This window comes from Mobula birostris, chromosome 16 (genome assembly GCF_030028105.1).
Source record: "Mobula birostris isolate sMobBir1 chromosome 16, sMobBir1.hap1, whole genome shotgun sequence".
Taxonomy (NCBI): domain Eukaryota; kingdom Metazoa; phylum Chordata; class Chondrichthyes; order Myliobatiformes; family Myliobatidae; genus Mobula; species Mobula birostris.
Window position 1 is genome coordinate 68,825,873 of NC_092385.1, and position 21,744 is coordinate 68,847,616.

A 21,744-nucleotide genomic window follows, 5' to 3' on the forward strand; every position below is an offset into this window, starting at 1 on the left:
TGACAGGGCTGAAGGTACAATGGTGCGAGATCATTTCTGAACCCTGTAGAATTTTCTCTGTTTCTGCATAAATATGACCTAATATATGACCAGATCTTCATGTAAGTCCTAAAACTAGACAAAGGCAACCCAATTAAATAAATAACACAAAAAACATTATACTTGTTCATTTATTTATTGAGAAAATGTTCCAATATTACATGTATTTGTTGGAAAAAGTATGTGAACCTTTGCTTTCGGTAACTGGTGTGACCCCCTTGTACAACAATAACTTCAACCAAATATTTTCATCAATTGTTGATCAGCCTTACACATCAGCTTGGAGGAATTTTAGACTATTCCTCCTTACAAAACTGCTTCAACTCTGGGATGTTGGTGGGCTTCCTTGCATGAACTGCTTGCTTCGGGTCCTTCCACAACATTTTTATAGGATTAAGGTCAGGACTTTGACTTGGCCTTTGCAAAAGGCTACTTTTCTTTTTTTTTAAAACCATTCTGTTGTTGATTTACTCTTGTCTTTTGGATCATTATCTTGTTGCATTATCCAACTTCTATAAAGCTTCAGGTAATGTTTGTACCCTGACATTCTCTTGTAAAATGTCTTGATACAATTTTGAATTCATTCTTCCCTTAACGATTGCAAGCTGTCTAGGCACTGAGGCCCTAAAGCAGCCCCAAACCAGCCCCAAACCAAGATGCTCCTTCCACTATGCTTCACAGTTGGGATGAGGTTTTGGTGTTGGTGTGCAGTGCCCTTTTTCCTCCAAACATAGCAATGTACATTTCTGCCAAAAAGTTCAACTTTTGTCTCAGCGGTCCATATAAGATTGTCCCAGAAGCATTGTAGAGCATCCAGGTGGTCTTTTGCAAACTTGAAAAGTGCAGGAATGTTTTTATTTGGAGAGCAGTGGTTTCCTCCATGGTATCCTTCCATGAACACCATTCTAGTTCAGTGCTTTTCTTATAAGGATGTATGAACAGAGACTTTAGCAAGTTCTAGAGATTTCTGAAGGTCTTTTGCTCTGACCTTTGGGTTCTTCTTCATCTCCTTCAGCACTGCATGTTGCGCTCTTGGTGTGATCTTTGCAGGATGCCCATTCCTAGAGAAAGTTTCCTCTATTTGTAGACAATTTCTCTTTCTGTGGACTGATAAACACTCAGATCTTTAGAAATGCTTTTGTAGCCTTTTCCAGCTTCGTGCATCTCTACAATTCTAAGGCCCTCTGAAAGTTGTTTTGATCAAGGTATGGTGCACATAGACAGATATTTTTTGAGAAGAGCAGGCTCTGACAGTAACTTGACTGTGTGAATTTTTGATAGGGCAAGGCACCTCTACAACCTATACCTTCAATCTCATCTCATTGATTGGAACTTCTGACTCCAATTATTTCACATACTTTTCCAACAAATACATGTAATATTAGATCATTTTTCTTAATTAATAAATAAATGAATAAGTATCATGTTTTTGTGTTTAATTGTTTTTGTTTTTTTTCTGTAATCGGGTTCTCTTTATCTAGTTTTAGAACTTACATGAACATCTGATCACATTTTAGGTCATATTTATGCAGAAATAGAGAAAATTCTACAGAGTTCACAAACTTTCTAGTCCCACTGTAGATAAGTCATGTGGACCCAATGGACTGCACCCCAGAGTTCTGAAAGAGGTGGCTGAAAAGATTGTGGAGGCCTTAGTAATGACCTTTCAAGAATCAGTATATTCCGGCATGGTTCAAGAAGACTGGAAAATTGCAAATGTCACTCCTCTCTTTAAGAAGGTAGGGAGGCTGAAGAAAGGAAATTATAGGCCTGTTAGCCTGATTTGAATGGTTCAGAAACTGTTGAAGACCATTATTAAGGATGAGGTTTTGGGGTACTTGGAGGCACAAGAATAAAATAGGGCAACGTCAGCATGGTTTCCTTAAGGGGAAATCTTGCCTGACAAATATGTTGGAATTCTTTGAAGAGATAACAAGCAGGATAGAGAAAGGAGAATCAGTGGATGTTGTTTACTTGGATTTTCAGAAAATGGATGTTGCTGTTTCAGGTCATGACTCTTCATCTGGACTGAATATGTGGTTGTGGGACTCGGCAGGTTTGTAGTAAATGCCTGTGGATAGTCAGTCTTTTGAGATGGAGGCAGATAGACATCAGAAAGGAGTTATGTTGGCAATGTACCAAGTGAATTTGAGGGTGACGTTGGAAGTTAATTGAGTTGATGAGCTCTGTGTGGGTGTAGGTCAGCATGTGAGAGCCAACCCTTCATACACTACAACATGGTTCACCAGTTTGATTCCTGGGATGGCAGGACTTTCATATGAAGAAAGACTGGATGAACTAGGCTTGTACTTGTTGGAATTTAGAAGATTGAGGGGGGATCTGATTGAAACGTATAAAATCCTAAAGGGATTGGACAGGCTAGATGCAGGAAGATTGCTCCCGATGTTGGGGAAGTCCAGAACGAGGGGCCACAGTTTGAGGATAAAGGGGAAGCCTTTTAGGACCGAGATTAAGAAAAACTTCTTCACACAGAGAGTGGTGAATCTGTGGAATTCTCTGCCACAGGAAACAGTTGAGGCCAGTTCATTGGCTATCTTTTAAGAGGGAGTTAGATATGGCCCTTGTGGCTAGGGGGATCAGGGGGTATGGACGGAAGGCTGGTGCAGGGTTCTGAGTTGGATGATCAGCCATGATCATAATAAATGGCGGTGCAGGCTCGAAAGGCCGAATGGCCTACTCCTGCACCTATTTTCTATTTTCTATGTTTTCTATGCGTACTCCTGGTGAACCTGTGCAAGAATAGATGTTTGGGCATGTAACTTGTTGCAGAATCCTTCTCTTGGAGTGTTTTACTTCTGTAACACTTGTTACAGAGGGAGAGTGTCATAGATAAAAATGTCACCTCTCCCCAGAATGCGTATCAATTAGCATAATAACAAGTGACCTCTAGGTGGAGTAAGTGCTGGTGATTATCCTTCATAACAAATTAGCTGTTGTACCTCAACACACTGAGAACAAGAATTCGTCTTAACTTAGTAACGATTCACTAAGATGGCGTAGTATCCCGAATCAGCCTTGATTATTGCTTATACAACATAGTCTTCATAATATTCAATCAGTTTCATCCTAAGCTCCAAGGACTCTTGGTATTTAAATAAAATATGCACCACAATATTATTTAATATGCATTAAAGGTAAAGGAAAAGAAAGGTACGTCGCATCCGGAGTTTCTCTGGTTAGCGGACGAGTTCCCTCCATGCCTCTCTGACGTAGTGGGAATTGCGTACAAGGCAAGTTACAGCAGTGGTTTGCCATTGCCTTCTGCCGGGTGAGTTTCCAAAGAGATCATCAGCTCGTCACCCAGCACGGATAGGAAGCGTGCAGGGGAACCGGCTGGCTGGATTCGAACCTGGGATCTTTTGTCCCGAAGTCCGACGGTGACCCCACTACACCACCAACCGGGTCACATTAAAGGTATTGAAAAAAAATCAATGGAAATGGCGCCAGATGATTGGACCTGCCATTGCAAATCCACATAGCCTAGAAATTCATCCTGGAATTCGCCCTTGAGGTGCTTTGTACTCTTAAACCTCTTAAAGTCCCTCTAATGAGTTTAGTGCTTGAGATAGAAGATGTACACTGATGCTATCATTTAGCCCCGTGATGATGTCAAAGTCTCAAGATTTACATAGCATGTTTAACTTGGCTTACGAGTGTGGAATCAGATGCAAATTAACACCAGTTCAGAGATGGAGACAAGTAGAAAGGTTAACTTTGAATAAGTGAATCAAAGAAGTAGGGAAGGTCTAAAACATAGAGAGTTCAAAGGAGGGAGTTCTAAATCTTTAGCCTGGATGTCTGAAGACAATAGAGGACTATGGGTCAGAAAAGGTCACAAGAGTAGTGCACAAGAGCCTGGAAGTGGCAGAATGCAGAATGTTCGGAGGTTTGTAGGGCTAGAGAACGCTACAAAGGACTGGCGGGGGGATGAAGGGTCGGCTGTCTTTCGATAATAAGGTTTGCATGCAAATAGACAATCGGTGTATTTATTCATGAAGTTTTATTTAAACACAGTCTTTAGTAGGCGGAACTTAGCAGAGATAATGGTGCCTAACAGCGACTCCTTTGCTTGCATCTTTGGAAATAGCTCTATTTCCATCTTTAATATCTCTATTTTTCCCTTTTAGGGTTCTTTTGAAGACCCTGACCTGGAGTTACATCCTGACTATGGTTCTTTGTGGGAATGGGACCCGCTCTCGGGGTTTCACAACTGGCCATTGTTCGGCACGTCAAGGGCTCAGACTAAGAGCTCTGGTCGCCTTTGGAGGCCTGGGATCTTGTGTTTCTGGAGATGGGGGGATTGGAGGTCGGTGCCTCTGCAGGAGATTGGTGTGCATTGGAGATGAACGATCTCTGGCTGTGTGCCAGAGACCTGAGATCTTTGGGCACAGAGCTCAGAAAAAGTGATGCAACGGACTTTTAACATCGTAAACCAGTGAGCTGTTTGTTATGTCTCCTTCTCGCTGTGAAACAGAGACTTCTCTTTCTCCCTTATTAGGGAGAGAGAGAGCCTGTGGTATGTCGAATGCCAGGTGAACAATGCAGTCTTTGGAGTACTACAAACCTAATTCTCTGCTGTTGCCTTGCTCATGCTTGAGTGCTTGGTGGCGGGTGCTGATGCTTTTATTGCTGGTGGGGGAGGGGGTTTTATTGCTTGCTGCCGCTTATGCTCGGGGGGGGTGCTGGGGGGAACTTTGGGGTTCTAACATCTAACTGTTATCCATTCTTAGGGGGCACTCCTCTGTTTTCGTGGATGGTTGTGGAGAAAAAGCATTTCAGGATGTATATTGCATACATTTCTCTGACATTAAATTACCTTTGAAACCTTTGAGTATTAGCTAGTGATTGTGGTAGAAGAAAAAGAAATTGAAAAGAGATGGGGTTCCAAGCCCTAACGTTGTTTCCTTGTTCCTATGAATAGTGATATTTTCATCTCTAAGGTTAAATATTATTGGTCTTACACATGGATTTGGGAGATTGAATGACAAGAGCTGAATTGGAACAGCACAGCACAGCTGAATATTTCAGGTTGTTGGGTGTGAACATCTTCAATACCCTGTCCTGATCCAACCACATAGACACCATGGCAAAGAAAGCACACCAGTGCCTTACTTCCTCAGGAGCCTGAAGAAATATGCAAGTCCCTTTTGTTCCCTCCAATGTTTATACATGCAATATAGAAAACATCCTGTCCAAATACATCATAGCTTGGTACATCCAAGTGCACAGGAAAATTTTTTAGAGCTGTGGCACCAGTTTGGACCATCACAGTAATCAGCCTGCCCTCCATGGACACTGTCTACACTTCTTGCTACCTCAGTAAAGCAGCCAATATAATCAAAGACGCTACCCACTGCAGACATTCTCTCTTCTCCCCTCCTTTAACTGGGCAGAAAATACAAAAGCTTGAGACCCATACCACCAGGCTTAAGGACAGCTTCTACCCTATTGTTATAAGACCATTGAATGGTTCCCTGGTACAATAAGATGGATAGCAACACACATCAAAGTTGCTGGTGAACGCAGCAGGCCAGGCAGCATCTGTAGGAAGAGGTGCAGTCGACGTTTCAGGTCGAGACCTTCGTCAGGACAATAAGATGGATTCTTGACTTAAGAACATACCAGGGGACAATTCAATAGTTGTACAGTTATAGAGAAACTGCAATAGAGGCAGACAAACATATGACCTTAAGAACATAAGTTAAAGATTAAAGTCTGTCACGAGCCTTGTGGCCCATCAGGCCGTTGCTTATGCCGGTGTTCATGGCATGAAGCAACTGAGAGTACGAGATTTCCCCCCAGATAGGATGCCAGTCTATCGCAAGGTTAACCCCCAGCACTTTTTGCTAGTACCCATTCTCAGCTGGGTAGACTGGAGCATTATGTGGTTAAGTGCCTTGCTCAAGGACACACATGCTGCCTTGGCCGAGGCTCGAACCCACGACCTTCAGATTGCTAGTCCAACACCCTAACCACTTGACCACGCGCCACACTTAAGAACATAAGAAATAGGAGCAAGAGTAGGCCATCCGGCCCATTGAGCCTGCCCCACCATTCAATAAGATCATGGTTGATCTGTCCTTAAAACTCAGCTCCATCTACCTGCCTTTTCCCCATAATCCTTAATTCCCCTACTATTTAAAAATCTATCTAACTGTTTCCTAAATATATTTAATGAAGAATCCTCGACTGCTTCCCTGGGCAGAGAATTCCACAGATTCACCACCCTCTGGGAAAAACAGTTTCTCCTCATCTCTGTCTTAAATCTTCTCCCCTGAATCTTGAGGCAATGTCCCCTAGTTCTAGTCTCACCTACCAATGGAAACAACTTTCCTACTTCTATCTTATCTATCCCTTTCAAATTTTTTTATGTTTCTATAAGATCCCCTCTCATTCTTCTGAACTCCAGAGAGTATAGTCCCAGGTGACTCAATCTCTCCTCATAGGTTAACCTCTTCATCCCTGGAATCATCCTCTGCACTGCCTCCAAAGCCAGTATATCCTTCCTCAAGTACCCTTTCACCTTATTCTCTGCTTTGACTGCACTTTCTTTGTAACTGTGAGACCTTATTCTGCAGTCTGTTATTGTTTTATCTTGTACAACCTTAATATACTGTTGTAATGACACTATCTGTATGGATGGCATGCAAAACTAAGTTTTTCACTGTATCTTGGTGTATGTGACAATAGTAAACTAATCTACCAAGTTTTATTCTTTCATTTAGTAGCAGAAAAGGGTCTTTGCTTTTTAAGCCTATTCAACATTCATTCTGAACTACAAAGAAAAGAATGTAATGTTGGCTATTCTTATACTGGGTTCAATATTAGGCAAGTAAGTTCATCTGGAAGTTGCATATATCTTAAATATTGTATGATGGTGAGGGATTAAATCCACAAAGGAAGTGATGACACAATTGTAGGGACTTACATGTTCAAAATCATGATTTCATTTTTAGCCGCCTTTCTAACTTTTCTTCCATCTTTCTTCAAAAACTTCTTGCAGGTGTACATTTTCCCCGTAGATTTCTCTTTTGCCCGTAATATTTCACAGAACTCCTCCCTGTTTTAAAGAGTGAAAGAAAGAGAGAGAGAGAAATAAAGTGAGAAACCATATTATATCAGCAGTTAATTTCTGGGTTTCTCTAAACAATTCAGCTTCATAAACTCAATGCTGCCAGATCAGGATTTATAAGCGACCTGTGAGTGGGTCTTTGTGAAAACTTATTGGTGTGGTAAAGCAGCACACATTAAAGTTGCTGGTGAACGCAGCAGGCCAGGCAGCATCTGTAGGAAGAGGTGCAGTCGACGTTTCAGGCCGAGACCCTTCGTCAGGACTAACTGAAGGAAGAGTGAGTAAGGGATTTGAAAGTAGGAGGGGGAGGGGGAGATCCAAAATGATAGGAGAAGACAGGAGGGGGAGGGATGGAGCCAAGAGCTGGACAGTTGATTGGCAAAAGGGGATACGAGAGGCTCATGGGACAGGAGGTCTGGGAAGAAAGACGGGGGGGGGGACCCAGAGGATGGGCAAGAGGTATGTTCAGAGGGAGAAAAAGGAGAGTGAGAGGAAGAATGTGTGCCTAAAAATAAGTAACAGATGGGGTACGAGGGGGAGGTGGGGCCTTAGCGGAAGTTAGAGAAGTCGATGTTCATGCCATCAGGTTGGAGGCTACCCAGACGGAATGTAAGGTGTTGTTCCTCCAACCTGAGTGTGGCTTCATCTTTACAGTAGAGGAGGCCGTGGATAGACATGTCAGAATGGGAATGGGATGTGGAATTAAAATGTGTGGCCACTGGGAGATCCTGCTTTGTCTGGCGGACAGAGCGTAGATGTTCAGCAAAGCGGTCTCCCAGTCTGCGTCGGGTCTCGCCAATATTGCAGACTGGGAGACCGCTTTGCTGAACATCTACGCTCTGTCCGCCAGACAAAGCAGGATCTCCCAGTGGCCACACATTTTAATTCCACATCCCTTTCCCATTCTGACATGTCTATCCACGGCCTCTTCTACTGTAAAGATGAAGCCACACTCAGGTTGGAGGAACAACACCTTACATTCCGTCTGGGTAGCCTCCAACCTGATGGCATGAACATCGACTTCTCTAACTTCCGCTAAGGCCCCACCTCCCCCTCGTACCCCATCTGTTACTTATTTTTATGCACACATTCTTCCTCTCACTCTCCTTTTTCTCCCTCTGTCCCTCTGAATATACCTCCTGCCCATCCTCTGGGTCCCCCCCCCTTGTCTTTCTTCCCGAACCTCCTGTCCCATGATCCTCTCGTATCCCCTTTTGCCTATCACCTGTCCAGCTCTTGGCTCCATCCCTCCCCCTCCTGTCTTTTCCTATCATTTTGGATCTCCCCCTCCCCCTCCTACTTTCAAATCCCTTACTCACTCTTCCTTCAGTTAGTCCTGACGAAGAGTCTCGGCCTGAAACGTCGACTGCACCTCTTCCTACAGATGCTGCCTGGCCTGCTGCGTTCACCAGCAACTTTGATGTGTGTTGCTTGAATTTCCAGTATCTGCAGAATTCCTGGTGTTTTGGTGTGGTAAATGTTGAGGAAATAGTAATCGACTTTGAGCCACAATGTCAAAGAGCAACCCTTTGGCTCAGCTCATCCATGCTGACCATCTAAACTTGTCCATTTATCCATATCAGGCACATACAGTATGCCTCTCAACATTTCCTATCCATGTATTAAACCAAATGTTTTTTTAAATTGGGTGATTGCACCACTTCAACACCCACCGCTCCGTATGAAGAATTTGGCACTCAATCCTCTTTAAATTCTTCCTCTCTCACCTTAATCCTATGTACTCTAATTTTTGATTCCCTCTGTTGTGAAAAACTGTGTGCATCCTATCAATGCCCCACATGATCTTATACATGCAAATTAGAATCAAAAGCAGGTTGAATACACTTAACTCTGAACTGATTCCACGGCCTATAGACTCACTTTCCAGGACTCTACAACTCATGTTCTCATATTATTTATTTATTTGATAATACTTTTATTTTGCACATTGGTTACTTGTCGGTCTTTCCATGCATAGTTTTTCATTGATTCTGTTGTATTTCTTTGTTCTACTGTGAATGCCTGCTGGAAAACTAATCTCAGGTTTGTATATGGTGACATACACATACTTTAACAATAAATTTTCTTAGAACTTTGAATAAATTTACTTAGAACTTTGAACTGTGATTCCCACTATCTGAACATGAATGGATGGAAGCCTTGACCAGGTGCCAGCTCCATTACTGACATCTGTTGTTGTACAATGGCCTTGAAGCTCCTTCTCCACTCATGCTCTATCCTGTCATGCATTAGCCTCTGACTCAGAAGTTTATGAGACAGACTATTGCAGAACTTGCTCATTCACAAGTCAGGAGTTAAGGGCCAGGTCTATGATACCTAACAAAAAATGCTGAAGCTATAAAGTTAATATATCCATAGATAATGAGGGAAAAGTTAGAAAATTTTCATAAGCTTCTATTTCCATTTCAGATCCCCAATATTTGTGGATTTCTTTTTCTTTTTACTTTATTTAGAGATAGCGTGGAATAGGCCCTTCCAGCCCTTTGAGCTGTGCTGCCCAGCAACCACCAATATACCCAATTTAACCCTAGCCTAATCATGGGACAATTTGCAATGACTAATTAACCAACAAATCAATGTGTCTTTGGACTGTGGGAAGAAACTGGATCACCTGGAGAAAACTCACACATTCTACAGGATGTACAGACTCTTTACAGAGGACCCTGGGATTAAACTCTGAACTACAGCACCCTGAGCTGTAAAAGCAATGCACTAATTGCTACACTTCTGTGGCGTTCAAAAAGCTAAATTAGGGTAGGGAGTAATGAGATACCAAGTGAAATTCTACTCTTCTCCAGTCTGTATTTCAACCAGATTTCCTCAGGGATAACTTTTACAAAGGATAAAGAAGACAATAGGTAGCCTAGAAAAGTCAATTGTTGAGTAACATTAGAAATTTCACTGATCAGCGAGTTCAGTGGAATTTCCAAGATGGTTCTGAATTTAAATTTAGATTTGCATTGTACGTATCAATTGGAATTTCCATTAACCTTTGCTTTTCAGAGATGCATATTTATGCAGGTATATTTCCATCTTCAAAATCAATGGGTTAGAAAATCCACACTGGGACAAGAAATTTAACAACTGGAGTCCACATTCCTTTGCTGCATCTTTTTTATACAGATTGAAAAAGGATTAATTTTTAAGAACAAAAAGCCATTGATTTGGAATTCATCATTCCAGTCAGTCAGGAGTTGACAATTCTTTCTTGGAATCAATGTAGCCATTTCTGACAGAGGCACCTCAATAGCCCCCTCTACTAAATTATTTCACAGTACTTTTGCCATGGAGAGCAAAACTTAGTTTCTGAAACTTCGTATTCCTTCCAATTTTGATTCGAAGCTTTCATCATAATGAAAACTCTGTATGAATGTAGTGAGGGATCTTTCTGAATTACTAAAAACACTTTAATGGGATCACTTTTTCCACAGGTAATAACTTTTTTCTTTTTAAATTAATATCTTTCATACTAGAATCTTGCTGATTGCTGCTGTGAGCTCTATGGGGGCAATAATATTGTTTCTATGATCAGACAACTGAAACTTCATTAAATAGTTTGCAGCAATAGTTCAGCCTCTTTTCCATCTTTTTTTCTTACACAGTCTTAAGTCCTGACTTTATGCTGGAAATACTCAGTAGACAAATTGAGTTAATAAAAACATAGAAAACCTACAGCACAATACAGGCCCTTCGGCCTGCAGTGTGTCAGGCTGATGATTTTTGTCATTAGAACTGTAAGAAATATAAATAAGCAGTTTAAGATATGGAGAAGGGAGAGGGGTGATGTGAACAAAGATAATGTCTGTGATAGGGTAAGGATCAAGGGAGACAGTATCATAAAGTGAAACTGGCTGAACATGCTGCTTGTTCAAAGCAACAGATACTTCTAGGACAAATAGACATAGAGGGGGTTCTGTATGTGCTATGACTCCCAGAGGATGTGGTTGAGGCATGTACATTAACAATACTTAAAAGACACTTGGATAGGTACATAGATAGAATTGGAAAAGGCTGCAGAAGATTATAAACTCAGCTAGCACCATCAAGGGTACAAGCCTCCTCAGCTTCAAAAAGCCTCAAAAAGGTGGCATCCATCATTTAGGACTTCTCATCGCTCAGGACATGCCCTCTTCTCATTACTACAATCAGAGAGGAGATACAGAAGCCAGAAGACTCAAACTCAATGTTTTAGAAAAGGCTTCTTTGCCTTTGTGTCAGATTTCTGAACGATGAACCCACGAGAACTACCTTATAATTTTTAGCATCACACATCAAAGTTGCTGGTGAACGCAGCAGGCCAGGCAGCATCTGTAGGAAGAGGTGCAGTCGACGTTTCAGGCCGAGACCCTTCGTCAGGACTAACTGAAGGAAGAGTGAGTAAGGGATTTGAAAGTTGGAGGGGGAGGGGGAGATCCAAAATGATGGGAGAAGACAGGAGGGGGAGGGATAGAGCCAAGAGCTGGACAGGTCTCTTCTGGTCTCTTTTGAAATAACCTTGTCCCAATTTAGAAAATAAATTCATGGATCAATCCTATCTCTTTTCATAACTATTTTTAAATTAAAATATGGTTGGATTTTCAATTTTGATTCTGAGGTTCAAAGTTTCATAGTTGTTAAAACCTTGTAAACAACAGAAAAATGGATATTTCAGGCAGCCCAGTATTACCTGCATACAGAGAAAAGAGTTAATGTTATGGGTTAACTGGCCGGTTCTGATAACTACTGGTTCTCTTAAATTGCTGAATTAAATTAGTCCCAGGAGATATAAATGTGCTTAGTTGAATGATGGCCTCCTGCTTATTGAAAACACAGTGGTTTTTCTTGGAACATTATGTTACACCAGGTCATGCACTCCATATCCCAACCACTGATTGAGTTAAGATATTTCTCCTCATATCACTTCTGGTTCTTTTCCCAGTGATGTAGGAGCCAAAGTTGGAGACATCAGAGTAGAAATGCAATGGAAAATTAAAGTGACAGGCAACTGGAACTTTCTCCACCCCTCATAATTCCCTCTTCTTCCATTCCCCATCTGGCTCCCCTCTTACCTCTTCTCCTCAACTACCTTTCACATCCCTCTGTTGCCCCTCCTCCTTCCCTTTCACCCCTGGAACAACAACAACAACAACAACCACCTTCTTCTTCTTCTTCTATTTCGGGCTGTTTAGACGCATCTAGGCATATTACAGCCCTCCGCAGGAGGTATAATTAATTATAGAACTTCAAGGAACTCAAATTCTCGAATATAACGTAGTCTCAGATATAAACTGGATAATAAACTCTTCAATCAGATGTTGATTCTCTTGATGGCCAAACAAAGATTTAATAGAAAACCAAAATAAATTGAAACCAGACAGCCTCTTGAACAACATGCTTCTTTCAATTCTGTATCGATTACAGCTCAGCAAAACATGCTGGACTGTCTCTGGACTACCACAGTCACATAATCCAGTAGGATACTTTCCTAGTATCTTTAAATAATAGTTTAACTCACAATGCCCCAACTCAAGTCTTGTAAATTTCACCATATCTCTATGACTTAAAAGGTAACAGTCTGAGACCTTTTTAACTAGTGGGTGACTAGAAAAATAATGCCTGCCCTTAATTCATTTTTCCAATCCTCCTGCCACTTCTCTATGCCTTTTTTAATCCTACTTCTCAATTCTGCTCTGCCTAGGGGAACTCTAATTTCTACTTGCCTGCTCTGTAAGGAAGACTTTGCAATGCCATCCGCAATTTCATTTCCCTCCACCCCAGCACGCCCAGGTATCCATGAAAATCTAACTGCACAACCCATCTTCCCTACTCTAAACAACACTAAGATAATCTCAATAACTATGTCAGGACAAGCTTTTGATTTATTCTCATTTATAGCCTCTAAGGCAGCAGCAGAATCTGAACAGATGATAACCCTGCTTGGTCAAGAGTCTCCTATCCACCATAAGGCCTAGAGGATTGCTAATAATTCTGTTGCAAAGACAGAAACACCATCTGAAAACCGGTGACCAATCTTAACTCCAAGTTGAGACACATACATCCCAAATCCTGCCCTACTGCTCTCTGGGTCCACTGAGCCATCAAGTAAAAATCTTCAGATAAGATCCCCATTTATTATTTAAATATTCATTCGTGATCAACGCTGATGAAATTGCACTGCTTCCTTCAAGCTGAAAAAGGAGGAATAGGTCTACTGGTTCTGGAAAGAGCCAAAAGGGGACGGGTGGCAAGCAAATTTGGTCAACTATGTCTTCCTCAGTCAGTTTCAATTTCACAGCCCAGTTATTAACCAAATCTAAAAATGGATATCTTTTGATTTTACTTTGGCGCTCTGACTTCCCCTGCAAAAGACACTTTGATGGACAGCTGTGATTGAATCCATTCACTTTTGCCCAATACTGCAGGCCCAACTGAATTCATCTTAAATGCAGAGGCACTTCTCCCATCTCCTCACATAATGCTGGGACTGATGTTGTTCTGAAAGCTCCACAACAGAGTCTAAGTGTTTTGGACTGCACAGTGTCTAGTTTTCCAAGCACTGCCGTAGCAGCGGAACCATAAGCAGTACAACCATAATCTATAACTGATCTAATCATAGCTGGATATATTAAGTACATAGTTTCCCGTCCTGCTCCCCAGTCACATCCAGCGATACTTCTCATAACATTTAAAACTTTCTCACACTTTCCAATTGTTTTATCTATATGAACCCTCCAAGTAAGTCTTTCATCAAACCAGACACCTAAAAACTTGAATACCTTGACTCTTCCTAGTGGAGAATCATATAGACACAATTCACAATCAGGAATCTTTCTTCTAAAGCCAAAAAATCATATATTTGGACTTAGAAGCAGGAATCCTGAAACCACATTTATTAGCCCAGTTTTTAACTGATCTGAAAGCCTTTTGTACCTGCCTTAATATATACTTGATGTTTCTTCCTCTTCCAGATTGCACTATCATCTGCAAACAATGATTTGCCAAATTCTGTCCCTACCTGATCAAGGATATCATTTATCATGACATTAAAAAGAACTTGGCAAAGGACACTTCCTTGAGGGGTACCATTACCTATTTTAACTGACTTGGAGCTTGTTCCGCCTGTTCTTACTTGAATTGTCCTTTCCTTAAGGAAATCTTTGATCCAATTAAACATTCTACCTCTAATTACTGCATCATAAGCCATCCTTCCATAGCGGGTCATATGCTCTTTCAATATCTAGAAATACACATACCATTACTTCTCTATTTTGAAATACTTTTTCAATATCGTGATCTAAAAGGGCAACAGGTTCCATTGTTGATCTTCCAGTTCTAAAACCATTTTGATAGGCAGCAAAATGTCCCTTATTTTGCAAAAAATAAACAAGTCTGTTGGTGACCATTCGTTCCATAAGCGCTGACGTTAAAGCTATAGGCCGATACGAACTAGGACTAGACGCGTCCTTACCTGGATTTAAAACTGGAACTACCACCGCATGCTTCCATTCTACTGGTAATTTTCTTTCTTTCCACACTGAGTTAAGCAATTCTAGAATTTCTATTAATACAGAGTCATCTAAATGCTTAAGCAATTCATAACACAGTCCATCCCTACCAGGAGAAGTGTTTGAACCTGATTGGACAGCTTCCTGCAATTCCTGAAGGGAGAAAAACAAATTTATGGAACTATTATCATCCAAACTCCTGTCCAATTTCCAACTTTCCTTTAACATAATTTCCTTTCTCAAATCACCTAACTCTCCAGAACTGTGTAACGCTTGGAACACCTCTACAAACATATCAGCCTTTTCCTTATTGGTTACAGGTTCAATACCTCCTTCCAGCAAAGCTGGGATAGGTGGTCTTCTATATATCCCTGGCATTCTGTGAATGATCGTCCATAGCTGCTTTATAGGTGTCTCAGGGCCCAGGGTTCCACAAAATCTTCTCCAACTATCCCTCTTTGCGTTTTTAATTACTCTCCTTGCTACTGCTCTTTCCTTTTTATACTCCATAACATTTTCTAACACTGGGTACTTTCTTAATTTTCTTAATTTCCTGTAAGCTCTATTTCTGTTTCTTACTGCTATATCACAATTTTTATTCCATCACGGAACTAGTGCTCGAGCCTTAGGAACATTCTGTAGCGGTATAGTCAACTGAGCAACTTTATGAATTATAGAACAGAGGGATTCATTCCAATCATCTATGGAGCCCTCACTATTAATCTCTTAATATCCACAGCTTCCTCCTGGTACTCATCCCAATGGGCCAAAGAAAAATTATACCTAGCAGACCTCTCCTCAACTTCTACTATCAAATTTCTACCAAATCTACATAATATAGGATAGTGATCACTTCCTAGTGTGTATCTGTCCATAACATCCCCTTCCCCAATCCTAGCTAAGTTTGAGGAAGTGATAGATAAGTCTAAGTGACTACAGGTATTCTTTATAATATTAAATCTTGTAGGCTTTCCGTCATTTAGCGGTACCATGTTGTATTTATCTAGAAACTTCTCTACTACCGCTCCATTACTATCTTTACTTTCACTACCCCATATAGGATTATGGGCACTGAAATCTCCAACCCAGATTACTGGGGATCTTACCTTATTCATAATTTCATCCAAATCTGATAACATCATCTTACCTGGATTATAAAAGTTAATCAAAGTTATTTGACCACAAGAGCTCCAAACCTCCACAGCCACAATTTCAAGTTAGATTTAAAATCAAGTCTTCTAAACTGGAGTCCTGTTTTTATGAAAGTTGCACACCCTCCACCAGATTTACCCATTCTGTCAACTCTCAGGCTATCATATCCAGGGATCGCAAAATCTAAATGAAGCCTTAACCATGTCTTCTGTATACAGATCAAATCACGCTTGTCTTTAGAAGTTCCAACAAATCTTTTTAATTTTTGACCATTTTCAGATAAACTTCTTGCATTCCATTGTAATATTAAAAACTTCCAAATACTAATTATTGGCCTCTTCGTCCACATAAAGATCCTCCATACTCTCTGATCCCAACAACTGGGAAGGATTCAGTGATTGTTTGTCTGTCATATACTCGTAATTTTTCCGGTGAAATTTGTTTTATATCAAGGAATCTCTCTGCAGTTCCAACAACTATTTTTATCATATTCGACCTCTTGGCTGTAGTTTTAGCCCCGACCAGTACATCAACAAAAAATGCCAAAAAAGACTCTTTAGTCATCAACAACATGCCTGAAGGATCTATAGTTGGAGAACTCAGAATGAACTGACTCCCCATCATTCCAATCTTTTCTTTACTTACCCTTTGCTCTCTATCAACTTTCTTTACTGCCTCAGCATATGATATTTTTTGTTGGATACTAACATCCTGAATCTGCTTTGCCTTACTAAAATACTCACATCCTCTGAACGCCGCTATATGGTCCCCTCCACAGTTACTGCATTTAGGCACCGCTGCCTTACATGCTTTAATATCATGATCCTCTCCACATTTCATACATCTTCTTTTACCTCGACATGAACCAGCAACATGACCAAATCTCTGGCAATTATAACAGAGTAAGGGAGGTCTAATGTAATCTCTAACTTGATAAGACATGCACCCAAGATAGACTCTAGTTGGAATAACATCACCTGCAAAAACCAGAAGAACAGGAGAATCCCAATTACCACCTCTTACTCGATTTTAATTGTTTGGCTTCAATTACTCGACCACCTTTAATACCGTCCAAAATTTCCTTTTCAGTCATGCCTAACCAAATACCATACACTACCCCCTTAACTCCCTTCCTTTCTTTCAGAGTAATACACTCCACTTTCACAACCAATTTTCCCACAATTTTAGCACTGTTATATTGGTCAATATCTTTGCAACAAATTTTCAGCAATCCATTAGACAAAATCTTGGCCTGGAATCCTATACCTATTTGGTTCTCTAATGCTGCTGCCGCTTTCAAAGGATTAAGGGCTCTAAATCCTCCTTCCCCTTTCTTCTGACCTTTAATTTTATACAGAACTATAAATTCCAACAATTCACCCATTTTCCTCAATTTGTTGTCCCCCATTACTTCAAGTCTTTCACTTGATGCACCCCTTTTTGGCTACCGTTACTTCTGGAGTATTCCACAGTCTTCCATCCTCCTCCTTCAATCTCACCCCCCCCCCCACCCTTTGCAGCCATAGACTACAAACTAACTCTTTCCAAACTACTAGGCTCCTCCACACCAAAGTCCCCACCCACTCAGTCAACGGCCCCAACTGCCAGTCTGGCCCAACCGCAACTCCCAGCCAGCAGCCCAGCCACATCCAAGAAACCCAGAACACTCTCCTCTCCTATCAGTTTCCTTCTTATTTAGCCATTTACCTTTTCCACCTATCACCTCCCAGCTTCTCACTTCACCCCACTTCTCCCACCCACCTACCATTGGCTTCACCTATCACCATCTGACTTGTACTCCTTCCTCTCTCCAACCTCCTTATTCTGGCTTCTTTCCTCTGCTTTTCCAGACCTGAAGAAGGGACTCTGCTTGAAATATTGACTGTTTGGCGGACTTCCGGGTCATCAAGGGAATGGCGGTGTAAGGAAAAGGTCTCTCGACAAAAAAGAAGGTAAACTGCCCCATAATCGAATTTAGACAAATACTTAATATTGCATAACTATATTAATAAAAGGGGCAAGGATGATGTCTAAGAACAAGATTAAAAAGTCCGCTCCGAAGGCTGATAAACATAAAGAGACGCAGCAAGGCGACGGGCCTAGCTCCCCCACGGCAAGCCAGGACGGAGATAATGAGGGGGAATCGGTGACTCTGTCCTTGATTCTCAGAGAGATTCGCGAGTTCCGACAAGATAACAGCAAACAGCTGGAAGATATTAAAGGAGAAATAGTAAAAACTAACTTGCGGATAGATGAAGCCGAAGCCAGGATTGTTGGAATTGAAGAGAAGCTACAAAACGCAGAGGAGGTGATAGCAGAAATGCTGAAGCTGCAAGACCAGCTCCAGTGGAAACTAATAGATAAAGAAGGCCGTTCGAGAAGGGAAAATGTGAGGATTTACGGAGTTCCCGAAGGAACTGAAGGTAAACCCGGATTGATGATTCCCTTCGTGGAGAAGCTACTTAGAGAGAACCTTGACATACCGGCCGCAAAAGACCTACAGATAGAAAGAGCTCACCGCGCGTTGGCACCACAGCCTCCAGCAGGCGCCCAGCCCAGATCGATTCTGGTCAGATTTCTCAGTTACAGAACAAAGGAAGAGGTGCTTAAATGGGCATGGCAAAAGAAAGGTTTCATGTGGAACAACTGTAAAATCAGTTTAGACCACGACTACGCACCAGGGATTCTTGCCAGATGGAAGGAATATACGGAAACATGGAGAGTCCTGAAGGAAAACAACATCAAATTCCAGACCCTGTATCCAGCTCGGCTGAGAGTCTTTTACGATGAAGGGACAAAAACTTACGCTACGGTGGAGGAGGCAACGTTGGACCTGGCGGACCGGGGACTACCTATTAAAGTTATCACCCAACCGGAGTCGCTACTGGAGAGAATTCGGCAGAAGTCGTGGCAGTTAGTGGGGCTCCACACGAACCAGAGTGTCAAACTACAAGGAAAAGCTGCAAATATTCAGACGCGAATGTACAGAGAACACAGATTAATTAAGAGAAATGACTGAAAAGAGTAAATTGGACTTAAAGGTAAAATGAAAACTGGTAACTGAAAATAAACTAGACAGAATAACTTGAATGATAGCAATATGGTCGAGACATAAATAGGAGAAAATTCTCTATGATTATTCAAACTGCTGAGGGCCCTCTAACACAGGGTGAAGATAGAGGTTATCCCTCTGAACTGAGGGGGGTCGGTGCTCAGGCCTCACTGTGGGAAGTCAGGAAAAATTTTCAAATGTTGCACGTTCAAAAATGTCTAGGGTGTGGTTATATGTCTTGGTTTACTGTTGAGAAGGGATTGCTTACTGTTTGGTTAGAAAAGGAGAATGTTTTTTTTTCTAGTAGAGAAAAATGCAAACTGAATTGGTAAAAATAATTTCCTGTAATGTTAATGGGGTTTTGAATCCAATTAAAAGAAATAAGATTATGTCTAAATTGAAAAAAGAGAGGGTACAAATAGCTTTCCTCCAGGAAACAAATATGAGCCAATCTGAACATGGAAAATTATAAAGAATGGGCTTTAAGCATGTATTTTATTCATCATATAAATTGAGTCACAAAAGAGGAGTAGCTACTTTAATATCAAGTACTCTTAATTATGAACATATTTCAGAGACTAGAGACAAAGAAGGACGGTTCGTAAAAATCACAGGAAGAATAGAAGGTACAGAAATAACATTGCTGAATGTTTATGCTCCTCCAGGTTGTGAATGGTCATTTTATAGACATATTTTTGACCTAATGGTCAGTTCTCAAGGGGTAGTAATTTGTGGAGGGGATTTTAATATTAGATTAAATCCTATATTAGATTCTTCAAGAATAGTTACTCAGAATAAACCTCTGACTCGGAAAGTGAATTCATTGATGGAGGAGTTGGGAATTATAGATGTCTGGAGGGAATTACACCCTACTAGTAAAGATTATACATATTACTCTTTCCCTCATTCAGCCTATTCAAGGATAGACTATTTCTTTATCTTTAATACAGATAGACTCAGGATAAAAAACTGTAATATTGCAACAGTTGATCTGTCGGGTCATAGCCCAGTCTCTATGTCTCTAATCCTGGAAAGGAAAATGAGGATAACACTATGGAGGCTAAGCTCACATATACTCAATAACCCGAAAGTAATGGAGAGATTAAGGGGAGAAATCGAAGAATATCTAGACCTTAATGACACGGGAGAAACATCACCAGTGATCTTATGGGATACATTGAAAGCTGTACTGAGAGGGAAAATTATCTCCATTACCACTCACATGAAAAAAATCAATGCACAAAAATTAGCAGACCTTCAAGGAAAATTAAAACAGCTTCAAGTTGTAGATAGCAACAAAAGTAATTCAAGTCGAAAACAGGAAATTAGGAAATTGCAAAGTGAAATTGACGATATTTATACGTTGGAAACTCAAAGAAATTTTCTTTACCTGAGACAAAAGAATTATGAAGTAGGAGGTAAATCAGCTAGATTATTAGCATATAAATTACGAAAACAACAAGCAGACAATACAATTCATAAAATAAAGAATCCAAAGACAAAGCTTGTGGAGAGTACAATAGGGAAAATTCAAGAGAGTTTTGAAACATATTATCGAGAGCTGTACTCCCAACCCCGGGCCCCCAATGAGCCCTATATAGACAGTGTATTGAATTTTTTAGATCTACCTAAACTTACAGATTTACAAAATGAAAGTTTATTAGAACCAGTAACTGTCAAAGAACTGAACGTGGCCATCTCTAGATTAAAGGCTGGAAAGTCCCCGGGTTCTGATGGGTTTACCTCAGAGTGGTACAAGTCCCTGAAGACACACTTAGCCCCATTACTACTTAACACCTTTAATTGGATCTTGCAGAGAGGAGAAACTCCACCTTCCTGGAGAGAAGCGATTATTTCAGTTATTCCTAAAGAGGGTAAAGATAAACTAGAATGTGGCAATTGTCGGCCAATTAGTGTTCTTAATTTAGATTACAAACTATTTACATCTATATTAGCGCGCAGATTGGAAAAGCTTTTACCTGGCCTAATCCACTTAGACCAGACTGGATTTATTCAACAAAGACAAACACAGGACAACATAAGGAGAACTCTGCACATATTAGAACAGGTTAATAAGAACGAGACAGAGACAATGGTAGTAGGATTGGACGCTGAGAAAGCTTTTGTTTCGGTTAGTTGGGCATTCCTATACAGAGTGTTAGGAAGATTCGGCTTTCAAGAAAAGTTTATTAAAGTAATTCAGACTCTATATGACAGCCCAACAGCCCGAATTAAGATAAATGGGGACCTCTCTGACTCCTTCATCTTAGAGAGAGGCACTAGACAGGGATGCCCAATTTCTCCTCTCCTTTTTGCGCTATATATTGAACCGCTTGCCCAACTAATAAGACAGAGCGAAATCGTAAAAGGTATCAAGGTGGCAGGGATTGAACAGAAAGTGGCGTTATTCACAGGTGATGTTTTGGTCTATCTGAGTGAACCAGAAAAATCATTTATAGGATTGTTTACACTGTTGGATGACTTTGGGAAAATATCAGGTTATAAAATAAATGTAAAGAAAATGCAGGTTATGTCCCTAAATTATACACCATCCAAAAAGTTGCAGGATACATATGATCTTAAGTGGGAAGCTAAATCATTAAAATATTTAGGAATAACCCTGCCGAAGGATCTTTCAACACTGTCACAGGTAAATTATGGGCCATTAATCTCAGAGATAAAAGCAGGTATGCATAGATGGAATCTTATCCCCTTTTTAAGTTTAAATTCAAGGATAAATACTATAAAAATGAATATTCTTCCTCGGTTATTGTATCTTTTCCGTACTTTACCGGTGGAGGTGGATGATAATCAATTCAGGGAATGGGACAAATGGATTTCCTGCTTCATTTGGCAAGGAAAGAAACCTAGAATTCGATATAACACCTTACAGTTAGGGAAGG

General features: G+C 40.8%; 1 protein-coding gene across 4 annotated transcripts in view; it reads right to left on the minus strand.

The window, feature by feature from the left end:
* LOC140211208 (caM kinase-like vesicle-associated protein) overlaps positions 1-21,744 on the minus strand; it is a 232,373-nt gene that overhangs the window by 102,165 nt on the left and 108,464 nt on the right. For all 4 annotated transcript variants that reach the window (XM_072280809.1, XM_072280808.1, XM_072280807.1 and 1 more), the window contains exon 3: positions 6,989-7,120. In XM_072280809.1, coding sequence (XP_072136910.1) covers positions 6,989-7,120 — 132 coding nt within the window. The remainder of the gene's footprint in view (positions 1-6,988; positions 7,121-21,744) is intronic.